General features: G+C 37.2%; 1 protein-coding gene across 1 annotated transcript; it reads right to left on the bottom strand.

The window, feature by feature from the left end:
* Positions 1-6,035: 6,035 nt before the first annotated feature.
* On the bottom strand, positions 6,036-10,195 carry LOC145770054 (transcription factor BTF3 homolog 4-like). Its single transcript, XM_082581642.1, has 6 exons — positions 10,092-10,195; positions 9,647-9,760; positions 8,457-8,565; positions 8,211-8,248; positions 6,664-6,790; positions 6,036-6,348 (listed from the first exon to the last, which is right to left on the bottom strand). The coding sequence occupies exons 1-6, from the start codon at positions 10,143-10,145 to the stop codon at positions 6,302-6,304; spliced, it is 489 nt and encodes a 162-aa protein (XP_082437768.1). The 5' UTR covers positions 10,146-10,195; the 3' UTR covers positions 6,036-6,301.
* Positions 10,196-13,089: the final 2,894 nt, after the last annotated feature.

Here is a 13,089-nt window from a genome sequence, read left to right as displayed (position 1 = left end):
ATGATGCCATAACGCATTTCATGTCGTTGAAGCACTTGTTGAATCGTTTCTTCAACCCTTCAAGGACTTTCACTCTCAACTTCTCACTGGTCACAAGATCACTGATCTCGGTCAACTTCTTCGCGCAAATTGTAATCGCAAGATCGCAGCTTCACACCAGAAAACGAGATTCCCAAAAGACCGAAACTTTGCAACCAAACCGATTAAATAGGCTATATAATATGGTAGGCACTTTAACAAGCAGATTTCTAATAATCCACGCGCGTATCCAATCCAACCACGAACCAATGAGATGCTACGTTATCTACGTTATCTGCTATTGTGACCATTCCAGCATTCAGCCAGAGAAATAATAATTATTTTGAACTTTGTTTGGTAACTACAGAAGAAAAAAGAGCTATAGCAGAGGTGGGAATCAAACCCACATCATTGTAATGACTACTACCGCCCTAACCCAATGCGCCAAGCCAACCGATGGCAAAGCGATGATTTAATTTAGCTAGAATTTGCGTTTTTCCTTTATTCTTCCCAAACGCAACCTTGATGACGTCATGAAAAGCGTAGCTTCTGATTGGTTCGTGCTGGATTGGATATCTGCATGTTAAAGTGCCTACCATATAATATAGCTGCTTGACCACGCCAGCGTTGCCAAAAAAATGAGTATTTTTTCACTTTAAATTAAAAAGTAGCGGGTAGCGGGAGTGCGACTGAAAAAAAGTAGCGCCTCTCCCGCTACCGCTACTTTGGAAAAAGAATAGCGCCGCTACTGCATCCGCTACTCCAACTAAAAAGTAGCGCCGCTACTGCTACTTTTACCAGAAAAGTAGCGCGCTACTGCCCACCTCTGCCTACTTTCATTACCTCTGAACTCGAAGGGTATTGGCGTGAGGTTTAGTGGCACATCGTATCAGTCTGGGATCCAGATACCAAAGACATCAGTTCAATACTGCTCAGACGCTTTTTTTCAAACATTTTCAAACTGGGCAGCCCAATTGGGTAGGAACTTGAGCCCGCGGACGTATATAACTGAAAACCAATCGGGCAGCCCAGTTGGGGCCCAATATATTGCCCCTTTGGCACCCAGAAGGGCCCCAGTTGTCACTGCTGGCTACTGGCTAGGATATATCAGCAACACAATTTACAAGAGTAAGACAATCTAAAACAAACTCAAAATACTCTGAATGTCAAATGAACACTTATAAATTAACCCTAGGGTCGCAATACATGATAAGAAGTCAATAAACAAAATAACACAGTAACGCAGAAAAAAATAGTAGCCTAAGAACAAAGAGATCGAAAAACACTTTACGAACGCAAAAAACGCAAACGAAACGACAGACCTGGAAAGTAAAAATCTAGCAATCAACCTTCAAAAATGCGGAAAAAAACTAAACCCTTGAAGAACTGATTTGAGCAAATACCAAGGTTACTGTTGCGAAACAACATAATAAGTGAATAGGCAATGTGATTGTGATGCAGCAATACGAGTTTCTCGCACACAAAATGACGCGACAGCAATGCTAAAATGTCGTGTGAAGTTTGATTGGCATTTTCAAATTTTTGAGCAATCTTAGAACGCAATTTATCTTTCTAAGTGTTGAACCATAGGCATACGAAGCCGAGCAACGTGATCAAGTTCAACATCTTCAAGTTTATTACTTTTACATAAACATAAAACTACGCAACAAATTAAGTAGCCTATCGAACGTTTTCGACATCACAAGATGTCCTATATTATTCCTAAAGAGGACATCTTGTGATGTCGAAAACGTTCGATACTTAATTTGTTGCGTAGTTTTATGTTTATGTAAATGTAACAAACTTGAAGATGGTAAACTTGATCACGTTGCTCGGCTTCGTATGCCTATGGTTCAACAAGACAAACTCTCTACCGAAGCTCTATCTTTCTAAGTGTATAGAAAAAATACTTACTGTGATTGTTAATTATTTCGAAGTTTAAAAATGCATCAGGGCCGCGTGTTTGAGACCCTTGATCTAAAGACGTCATCTAGGTAGTTAATTTTTTAAAAATATCAGAATAGGCCTAACATTGCTTAATTTTATTTGAATAAGTACTATTCAATAAAATTAGCGTTAAATGCGATTATTGCGTTGAAACCATGCGCGTGGCATAACAAAACGACGTTCCTCTTTGCCCCATCAGCAATATTCCTTTTTGCCCCAAAGTGTGATTTTAAATAAAAGTAAAATAACTAAAAATTGTTAAGATACAAAACTTGTGCTCAACCTGGATTTAGGTGATCCTTAAAAACACTTCTAATTCAACCTTAACAGCTCAACTAGCCTACTTGGTTCAAAACTAACTGATAGATTTTTAAACATGTCTGCTTGTTATAGACCTATATCACCATACCGAAACTGATATATCGGCTTAACTTAGCACACCCAACTTTCCTGTCAACAAATTTTGACGCGGAAATGTAGCCTATGACATGATAATCTCAAACGTAACTGATAATGGTACGTAGCGTTGTTTATAGGCCTATTAGTTTGTGAGAAATTCTTATTTTCCGTTATGCCCCATTTTGTTCGTGCACATTATCATAGCGTAGGTTTACGTATTAAAGTGTATTGCCAAATATTTCAAAGTGTGGCGCTATTGGCTTAATAGTCCAGCGTAGTCAGCTTAGAAATAATGGTTCAACTCTCGGAGTGTGCGCTTGAACCACGCACTTCAATGACGGCTTTGCATTCAGCGGAAACTGGTGTTTGGAATAATTTACAGCCAACTCTTCAACAATCAATGACTTCACTCTGTCAATCTCAGGTCTGCATCAAAGCCTCTACAAGCGCCGCATGCAAAACCTCCAGGATTAAAATTCCAAAATACTTTCTTATTCCAAGGATAAAGATTCCCACAATACCTTAGATCGGCATAACTAAGATAGCCTACAGCCAGGGCCGGATTTAGCTGATGGGGGGCCCGGGGCACTTTTAGATCGGGGGGCCCCCGTGCAAAAAAAAAAAATCATTTCTACGTCTACAGTAGCATTAGTCCACTACTGCACAGCATTTTGCAGAAACTTTAAAGGTTAAAAGGAAAAAACTAACACAAAATCACATTTTTTTCACATAGGGGGGCCCTCTAAATCCGGGCCTGCCTACAGCAGTGGTTTTCAACCAGGGTTCCGCCAGTAAGTCTAGCAGTTTCGCAAGTTTACATTCAAATCCGAGAGTCTATTTTATTATTATATGCATATTGTTTAAATATAATCAAATATTGATTAGGTTTGCCACTATTACTAAATTTGCTACACTTTAACACGTTCGCTGCGATTCCGAATTTTTGTTGTTTTCTTGTGGTGCAATTACCTTTCCCGCCAAATTTCGTCGACATGTTTTCTTCGCTTCAAGGAGTTCTTTCAGACAGTTTAATCGTTTGTACACCGGTGGGTCAAATCGCCGTGAACGTATTAGGGAGCGTTCAAATATTACGTAACGCTATCGAGGGGAGGGGGTTTATGAAAAGCGTTACGTAAGCGTCACATCGGGGGGGGAGGGGGTTCAAGCAAAACGTTACGTAACGCTTACGAATAGGCTACAATAGTTTATTTGTGCTGGCTCGGCTGGTATCGTCGTTTGGATACTAAATTAAGCTGAAATCATATCCAACAGCACCTAGGCTATTCAGCACCAACAAAACCTCTATCAAGTAGGCTATCAACTACGGTACTGCAATTCCCTTAATTCCATACAGGTTCTAAGTGCTCAAAACCTCGCATTTCGAAATTGCAAGGCAACATTCTTACATCACAAAGCTTGCTTTGATGTGAGTGAACAACATTAGGGTTGCCAGATGGCCTTTTTTTAGGGTAAATTCCAAAAATCTGGCCTTTTTAAATTACAGTTGGCTTAAAAAAATTGATGCAAATAAGGCCAGCCTTTTTTATGGCTGCAAATTTTGACCGGTTTAGAAAGTATTATTTTAAGTAAATTTCAAATAAAAGTATCACTTATCATCACTTAAAGCAGTGGTTTTCAATGTTTTTGGTGGAACGTAACCCAATGAAACATTCCAAAAGCTCGAGGAACCCCTGTTCAATCATTTAATTACCTTATGCAAAAAACATCATTTGATTAATTAAATTAAAATACTCATGTTCAGATTTATTTATGTACAATAAAATACAAACTGTAAAAAACCTGATAGCCTACTGGCAAAACAAAATGATCTCTAACACGTCAACGGCAATTTGACCCACCGGTGTACAAACGAACTGTCTGAAAGAACTCCTTGAAGCGAAGAAAACATGTCGACAAAATTTGGCGGGAAAGCAGAAAGTTAAAGGTTATCGCACCACAAGAAAACAACGAAAATTCGGGATCGCAGCGAACGTGTTAAAGTGTAGAAAATTTATTAATAGTGGCAAACATAATCAATATTTGATTATATTCAAACAATATGCATATAATAATATAATAGACTCTCGGATTTGAATGTAAACTTGCGGAACCGCTAGACTTCAGGGCCGGATTTAGCTGATGGGGGGCCCGGGGCACTTTTAGATCGGGGGCCCCGTGCAAAAACCACTTCTACAGTAGCATCAGTCCAGTGCTGCACAGCATTTTGCAGAAACTTTAAAGGCCAAAGGAAAAAATATAACACAAAATCACATTTTTTCCACATAGGGGGGCCCTTCAAAAGTCGGGAGGCCCGGGGCAACTGTCCCTCTGCCCCCCTAAATCCGGGCCTGCTAGACTTACTGGCGGATACTTACGGTTCCGCGGAACCCTGATTGAAAACCACTGACTTAAAGCCTGAACTATACCCGTTTTAATTACTACTACAGTAGCCTAGGCTAAGTAGTGACATAGAGAGTAGAGAATGTGTTAGCTGTGGACAAGGTGGTTCTATTGAGTTGAACCGGGTGGGCTACTAAACGTTTTCAGTAGGTACATAACGTTTTAATTCCAAAAAAAGAATATAGCTAAAATTTCATGTCTCAAACGTAAGCTTTAGGTGCATACAAACCAAGATATTTTATCAGCACGTGTTTCCACGTCATTATTTTGATATAAACTGGCAAAACGGGCTTTGTAATGGAAAAGCGTCACGTGGGAGAGGTTGACAAAAACGTTACGTTGGCGTCACATGGGGGAGGGGGGGGTCAAAAATTCGGAAAAACAGCGTTACGTAATATTTGAACGTTCCCTACTATTTCAGAACATTTCAAAACTTAAAATATTTTGCAATGGCAATTATGGGCCCACGCATTTTTTAAAAAACAGGCAAGCAGTATTCCACTAATGGGCGGCCGCAGAAAAATTTTATTGCAAGGAAAAGGTTTTGATGAGCTAGGATAGAAAGTCAGATAAGATCGTTGTTTTGAAAACAATCAGCGGTAATAACGCGTTGGGCTCGCAGTCGAGAGCCTGCATGTTCGACTCCAGCACCCGCAATTGCTGTTGTTTCTCTGGGCAAGAAACTTTACGATAATTGCCTCTACCCAGTGATCGATATCGAGTAATGGGTAGTACCAAATTTAAGTCATAAGTAGAGTAGACAACCGGAAACAGACATTGCCGTCGGCTGCAGCGTGGGTCAGGTGTACATCGGAAGGCGTACACCGATGCATAGCGCTCAAGTCCGCTTTCCCGCAATGCAGGATAAAGATAAACAAACAAACAAAAATGTAGGCTATTCCAATTTATCCTTATCTGGGAATGATTATGCGAATCTCTATTCTCTAACAGAAAGCTTCTATGGAAACAAAGGTGTTCAGTTACAACGTCCGCGTTTTGTCGCTTCTTCCCTTTTCTAGACCTCCGCTATGCTTGGCATATATTGTTTTTCGTTGTGATGGTCAAAAACAAACTGAACTGCTCAAACACAAACAAGTTCTGCCCACAAAAAACAAAAATTATGCAATACTAGCCATAGCGTAGTTGAAACTAAAACATCTCCATGGCTCAAACTAAAGCAGTGACCGCCATTGTATGAATATGAATGCTTGTGTTTTAGCAGCAATTTTCAAGCCTCGCAATCTTAACTCACTTGACGCCAGCACACAAACTACATGTGACAAAAACAAATTTTCTTTCACGATCAATGCGGGTAATCGAAGTAGGCTACCAACAGGCTCAGTTGAATAATTTAAATCAAGTAGCACTTTCGCTCTCATAAATCAAACTACAGGTTTGAAATCTTCGAAATTTAAAGTTTTAAATGCAGAACGATCGGTTGCTATTGGTGACAGCAGCAGAAATGGGACTCCCAAACTTCATGTGACGACATTTCTAGCAGCAAACAGTTATATACAAAATTGTTGAAAGAATCCATTCAAATAACTTCAGCTTTCGATGCTTCGTCAAAGTCACCCATCAAATCTGTAATGAGATTTTATAATTTCAGTGAACTGAAAAATGTTTCAAAAGTTTAATTGCACAATATTTACCTTTTTAATTTATCGATTCAGCAAATTTAATGAAAGGGCTATTGTTTTCCTCACGCACCAACAGTAATTGGATGTTTAGAATCGCCAAAAGTAAACAATATCCAAATACTATAAGTCTACAATATGATTAACTGTAGAAAAACAATAAAAATTAAGCGTCTTCAGTGTAGCCTATCTATCGAACATTACCTGAGAAGAAATCACAATTCATCTTGCAAGTGCTAACTTGATTATCAATTTCACTTACCAGGGACGTCTTCATCATCCTCTTCACTCTCCTGTTCCTCTGTGCTCTGCTGGACGTCCTGGGTGGAAGGGGTCGACTGAGGCGCTCTGGTTGCCAACTTCTTCAAGCTGTTAATGTTCTCTGCTCCCTAGTGGAATAGTAAAGTTTCATGTTTGTTGAATTTCAATCAGACACAGAAAAAAAAACGTAGTCGAAAAGACAAGACATAGGGCAAAGTGGGGCGTGTTGTCACAATTTTTACAAATCAGCATATATCTCGTTCTGTACCAATGGTATCGAAATGCTAGATAGTGCAATTGAAAGAGGTATCATTCGACTTCTTTTAGCTATAGCTAAAGTTTTTCTGGTTTATTTCGTTTTTACACAAATGCATGTTTAATGCAAGTGAATGGACTGTGACAACACGCCCCACCCCGGGGCGTGTTGTCACAAAATTTCTGCACATGCTTTATGACTAAAATATGACAGATCACAGAAACCAACAAAAATTGGTTTTAATACAGACTGAACGAATAAAAAAATATGCGAAATGCAAAAAAATTTAATTTACAACATATTGGTAAAAATTTTATGCCCATTATCAAAAACAATAAAAATGTCATCTTGAGAATTATGTGTCACTATCGAATATATGTGTGTATCATTATCTAATATTAATTTTTATTTCCTAAAAACGCGTTGTATTTTAACAAATACGCATATTACCTCGTTGTATAAGCATAAATAATTTTTTATGTTTCTTAATATTAAAAATGCACACCACGGGGCGTGTAGTCACAGCTGTGACAACACGCCCCGTGGTATGAAATCAGGTGGTTTCAACAACCATGTGTACATCTCTACTTGCATGTCTTATCTGTTTGGTATGATGAAAAGAGCAGGCTTAAAGCTAACGAATGGTATCTTTCCTGATCAGTTATGATCATACCTTAGTTTGCCAGACTATTTTTTAGTTCAGTTAAAAAACTTAATTTTGCCCAAAATTCAATGGCACTTCTCATAATTTCTGCTGTGGTGACAAATTTATTAACATTCACTGCTTGTACGAAAGAGAACTGAAAACTATGCCTTCCATTGAAAACTCGTGGTTATACGCTTGGGTTATCACATAAAAATCGTGCTGTGACAACACGCCCCACTTTGCCCTACGAATAATAATTAAGCAAATGCTGACAATTAGTCTGCTAAACATGATGCATTGTTTAAAAACAAGGATTAAAAACGCTTGTCGGGGAAAGAAATGAAAGCGGCATATACTGCAACCATTGTAGGGCTTGTAGGCCATATCAAAACCACATTGAACGGTGAAAGTGGACTGTTACAACTAAACATTTCTATCTTCTGATGATTTCTGACAACACCTATTTGACCAAACCAGAGCCATCTACTATGCTTAAAAAAACATAATTTCACTAAAGAAAATTGACAAAATTAGCTTGTTTGCAACCACGTTTGAGCTGATTTGAATGTCAGAAGTAAGGTCTCTATGTTAAGTGGAATAAAAAGAGTACACAAATGAAAATATTCCAATGATCTTAATAACTTACCAGCTGGTTTAAGATGCTTGGTAGCATGTCAGTTAAGTCTGAAATCATATTTCATGTTAAAAAAGCAACACATATTACAGGACACAAACTAAAAATTGCCTAATAGATCTTTTAACACACTTCACTTTTGCAAAGTCTTCAAAGTTTGTTAACTGAGTCCTACTTTTGTTCTAGTACCTAATTTAATTGCAAGAAAAAAATCAAAGCTTGCAATCTTTTTAATACGTATTATAATGAACATCTTACGCTTGTTTTCCGCATGTCCGGTCACTGCAAATGTATTTGAAGAAGGAGCCGCCTGTACTTTTGGGTTGTTAAAGTGAATGACAGTCCCATCATCTTTTATCATATTCACCTGCAACATACAGTTACATAGATGAACCGATTGAAGTTAGTGATCAGATCAGTATGCTAACAAGGTGACAGGAGGTTGTTGGTTCCTGCAGAGAAGACTGGCATGAAGACCTCGAAAGCCAAACCCATAGTGATCTATTTTACACACAGGCCTTGACAACATGAAAATTGGAGGGCTGACTGAAGGCTGATGTAATTTCGATTTTGAATTCTAAGCTAAATTTACTTGATATCACTTTGAATTGATAGTTTTGAGATTCCAAATTACCGAAGTGTCATCACTGAATCTCAATTCACTGCAAAACTCTTGATTTTCTGTTAAAAAAATGACAAATCTTTCCCAATTACCAGTGTTGCTAGTCGCATTTTAGATTTCCAGCACAAGTGGCAAAATCCAGTCTCTTATTTGAATGGTAATAATAGCACAAAAGTAACTAAAAATCACACAAAATATACACAAAGACTATATATATTTATTAACTAATACTCAAACTAACACTTAAAATTTGACCGAAGGTCAATCTGCTTTTAACCAAAATTGCTCGTATAAGGTGACCTTATACGAGCAATTTTGGTTAAAAGCAGATTGACCTTCGGTCAAATTTTAAGCTGCACACCATCATGACCTGCGTACAAAGGTCGCCATGGCCAAACCATTAGAGTAAGATGTTAAAACTATGCACATAAACTTTTGAAATGCAGTCAATGACTCTTTCTACCACTACTACTATATATACCTGTGTAAAATACATTGCTTAGGGAAATTCTGGTGGTGAACTTCATTGCACATAACAGGACTTAAAAATCAAACTTTTGAGCTAAAACTTAAAGAAACACATTGCAGTGTACAACACAATGCACAAATACAGCAACAATTAAAAGTAAACATAGGATAGCATTTCCTTTTAGCCAGTAAAGCAGACTGAATCATGTGGACTAAACAGAAGCCTACTGACAATATCAATTGACATAATTTGTACTGTAAATAGTTATGTTTTCAAGAAACTGATGTCACTCAACGTGAAAACAGGACAAGTTGTATGTGAATTTCCTTGCATTTTTAACCTTTAGTACTTACTAACCTCTTCGATTCCTGGAATATTATTAACTGATAACTTTTTCAGTGTGCCTTGCAGCTTTTTGTCATCAGTGGTTGCGGTTCTGTGGATAACTTTTCGTTTTCTTCTTGCAGAACCCTAAAATTTATGCGTTACCGTATATGGTTTATATATATATCTCCACTCAAAACATATGCCATCAACCAGTTTGAGTGCTCAGTAGCTACAGTGCCTGCCACTTAATCAGTAGACATTGGTTTGATACCCTGTCGGGACATACCAAAGACTTTTTTAACTTGGAATAATATTCTTGCTTGGCACTCAGCAAAGGAATGGATTTAAATTAAATATGTATTCAGCAACTGAAAGCTGTAGCCTACTTTCTCTAGTCCACAACACATTTTCAAATTACACTCTAATTTAATATATTTTGCAATGAAAGAAATTTAACAAGTTTAACACAACATACCTTTCCTCCAATGCGAACCTGATCTTGTAGTTTTGCTAATTTTTCTTTGTTCATGTTTATTATATAATTAAAAAATTTGCTAATATTTATAAGAATCTACCTTAAAACATTCATAATGATACATTAACATTATATATACATCACATAAAATAATAACTATTGAGCAACAACAAAATGTCAAAGAACTTTGAAACAAAAGCACATGAGGTGCAACCTAATTTGGGGTGCAACCTAATTCGTACCATGAACAATTCGTACTATCAGTTCGTACCTTGAAAAGATCGAAAGAAAAAATTAAAAAAAGCCGAAGTCGCTGATCTCAGTTTCCGCAAACATTTTAAAAGGGTTAGGGTATCGGAGTAGGGTCATTCCATGTCAACTCAACAGGTTTTTGGAAAAGTGCAAGCTTGACCCTCTTAGATTTTCTTGAAATTCACACTTAAGTTTCATATTGATGTATAATGAACACAAAAAAAATTTCAGCTCATTATCTTAAGACGTTTAGAAATTACAGCCCTTCAAAGTCACCAAGGTCCCTCAAAATGCGTTCGCATGTAAATTTTCCTCCATGTTTGGGTCTTCACAAGTTTTCATGTAAAGCATTTACAAATCTGAAATTTGGTATTCTGATAAAGAAGCAGCCCTAGTTTTCATATCTACCATCGAAATTGCTAATTTCAAATTAGTTTTAGATATAGAACCTTTCAAAAATTGAAATTTTTTACATTTGAAAAAATTACATCAATTTTTGATGTCCGCTATCTCCCAAACCAATAGTCCCAAAACTACCATTTTGCATATTATTATTCTATACTAGTTGGTAATTAACCCCCATGAGACTTACACTAAAAAAATGTGAAATTATTGAAGTTTGGAGGGTGCAAAGATGAAGCGCGAGCAAAAAAGCGCAAAATGCGCCATCTTGTGGTTAATATTTGACCCTGTGGACAGTCATTCAGGAAGTTGAAACTTTCAGAAAAAAATCTTCTTTGCCTAAGCTATAAACAGTTCAAGTTTCAAATATGTAACCCAACTCCTTCAATAGTAAATGCAGCTGTGAAATCATGAGTTTGACCATCACATGCAAAAGTCTTGGGGGTGTGAGGTAGTTACAGCATACTTGGCAAACATGAAAATGTTTTGAATTTTGCTGAGGACACCCTTTTAAATTGTGAAGTTGTCAGAAAAAATAACTCCTTCAAAACATTTTTGAATTTGAAATTGATTTAGGGGTGGCCCTCTCCCCCTGAAGTTCTGCGCCCTCCCCCAAAATACCAAATCTTCATATCTCAAAAACTGCTGGAGCTAGAGATACAGTTTTTGTGTCAAAAGATGCAGAAAACATGATTTCCTATCTGCTTTCTGAACAGTGATTGTGTCTATCTTGAGTAGAAAAGCAGTTATTTCAAAAAGCCTGTTTTGGGTATTCCAGCACAAAGCAGCGCTGAAGAAGTATTTTGGTCCAAGTTATTTAATGCACAAAGTTCATAAACTAACTTGTATAGCTGGTTAGTTTCAAGGTAAAAATGAAACTAAACAAACAAGCAAGCAAACAAAGAAAAAAAAACAAATGAATCAGGAATAGGTAGTAGCAGCATCACATCAGAAGATGCTCTCACAACTCACGAATGAGTACTGGGTTCCATTCCTGGATATTTTGTGTATAATAAGTCCTCTACAGTTGCAAGGGCATGGTGGCAGACAGTACAGATTAAACACAATGGACTATGATCGAATTATGATTATTTTGCCATCACACTGCAAATGAATTGTAATGACTTGCCACAATCTTTTGTGTCCGTTACTTTACTTCCAGTGTTTAAATCTTATGTAAGATGTTCTGACTTGCAAATCTCAGTGTTAATTTGTTTTTTTTTATTCCTGGCTGGGGATGTCCTGTGACAAATATATCCTGTACACTTATGGAGTTATATTATTTTGCTGTGCAATATTCTTTGCCTCATACTGTTGAATGTGCTTTGCTAACTACAGTACCATACTTGCTTTGTTGTGTTAGTGCTGCTTTATTTTACTGTTACCAGCTCAATGTGCTATTGAGCAAGGCATTTAAAGATAATTATGCTGAAACACGGAAAAGCCATCTACCCGTTGTGATGGTTATGCATGCTATGATCTTAAAAAGTCAACAGTAAATAGCAGAGATTCACAAAAACATGAAACAATACAACTCTCTTGTTTTGACTTAGTTATAGCTGCGAGTTGTGACCTATTACTGATTCATTTGACTTTTTTTTCTTTGTTTGCTTGCTTGTTTGTTTAGTTTCATTTTTACCTTGAAACTAACCAGCTATACAAGTTAGTTTATGAACTTTGTGCATTGAATAACTTGGACCAAAATACTTCTTCAGCGCTGCTTTGTGCTGGAATACCCGAAACAGGTTTTTTGAAATAACTGCTTTTCTACTCAAGATAGACACAATCACTGTTCAGAAAGCTATTGAATAGCTTGGACCACAATACTTGTTCAGAGCTGTTTTGTGCTAGAATACCCAAAACAATTTTTTTTTGAAATAACTGCTTTTCTACTCAAGATAGACACAATCACTGTTCAGAAAGCAGATAGGAAATCATGTTTTCTGCATCTTTTGACACAAAAACTGTATCTCTAGCTCCAGCAGTTTTTGAGATATGAAGATTTGGTATTTTGGGGGAGGGCGCAGAACTTCAGGGGGAGAGGGTCACCCCTAAATCAATTTCAAATTCAAAAATGTTTTGAAGGAGTTATTTTTTCTGACAACTTCACAATTTAAAAGGGTGTCCTCAGCAAAATTCAAAACATTTTCATGTTTACCAAGTAAGCTGTAACTACCTCACACCCCCAAGACTTTTGCACGTGATGGTCAAACTCATGATTTCACAGCTGCATTTACTATTGAAGGAGTTGGGTTACATATTTGAAACTTGAACTGTTTATAGCTTAGGCAAAGAAGATTTTTTTCTGAAAGTTTCAACTTCCTGAATGACTGTCCACAGGGTC

This window comes from Aplidium turbinatum, chromosome 5, assembly GCF_918807975.1.
Source record: "Aplidium turbinatum chromosome 5, kaAplTurb1.1, whole genome shotgun sequence".
NCBI classification, from domain to species: domain Eukaryota; kingdom Metazoa; phylum Chordata; class Ascidiacea; order Aplousobranchia; family Polyclinidae; genus Aplidium; species Aplidium turbinatum.
The sequence above is the reverse complement of the archived record's forward strand: the minus strand, read 5'-3'. Positions and strand labels throughout refer to the sequence as shown.

Coding starts and splice junctions, on each gene's coding strand:
- LOC145770054 (XM_082581642.1), bottom strand. CDS start 10,145: ATGAACAAAGAAAAATTAGCAAAACTACAAGATCAGGTTCGCATTGGA. Junction 6,791..8,210: donor CAAGCATCTTAAACCAGCTG/GTAAGTTATTAA, acceptor CTATTCCACTAG/GGAGCAGAGAACATTAACAG. Junction 6,349..6,663: donor GGATGATGAAGACGTCCCTG/GTAAGTGAAATT, acceptor ATCTCATTACAG/ATTTGATGGGTGACTTTGAC.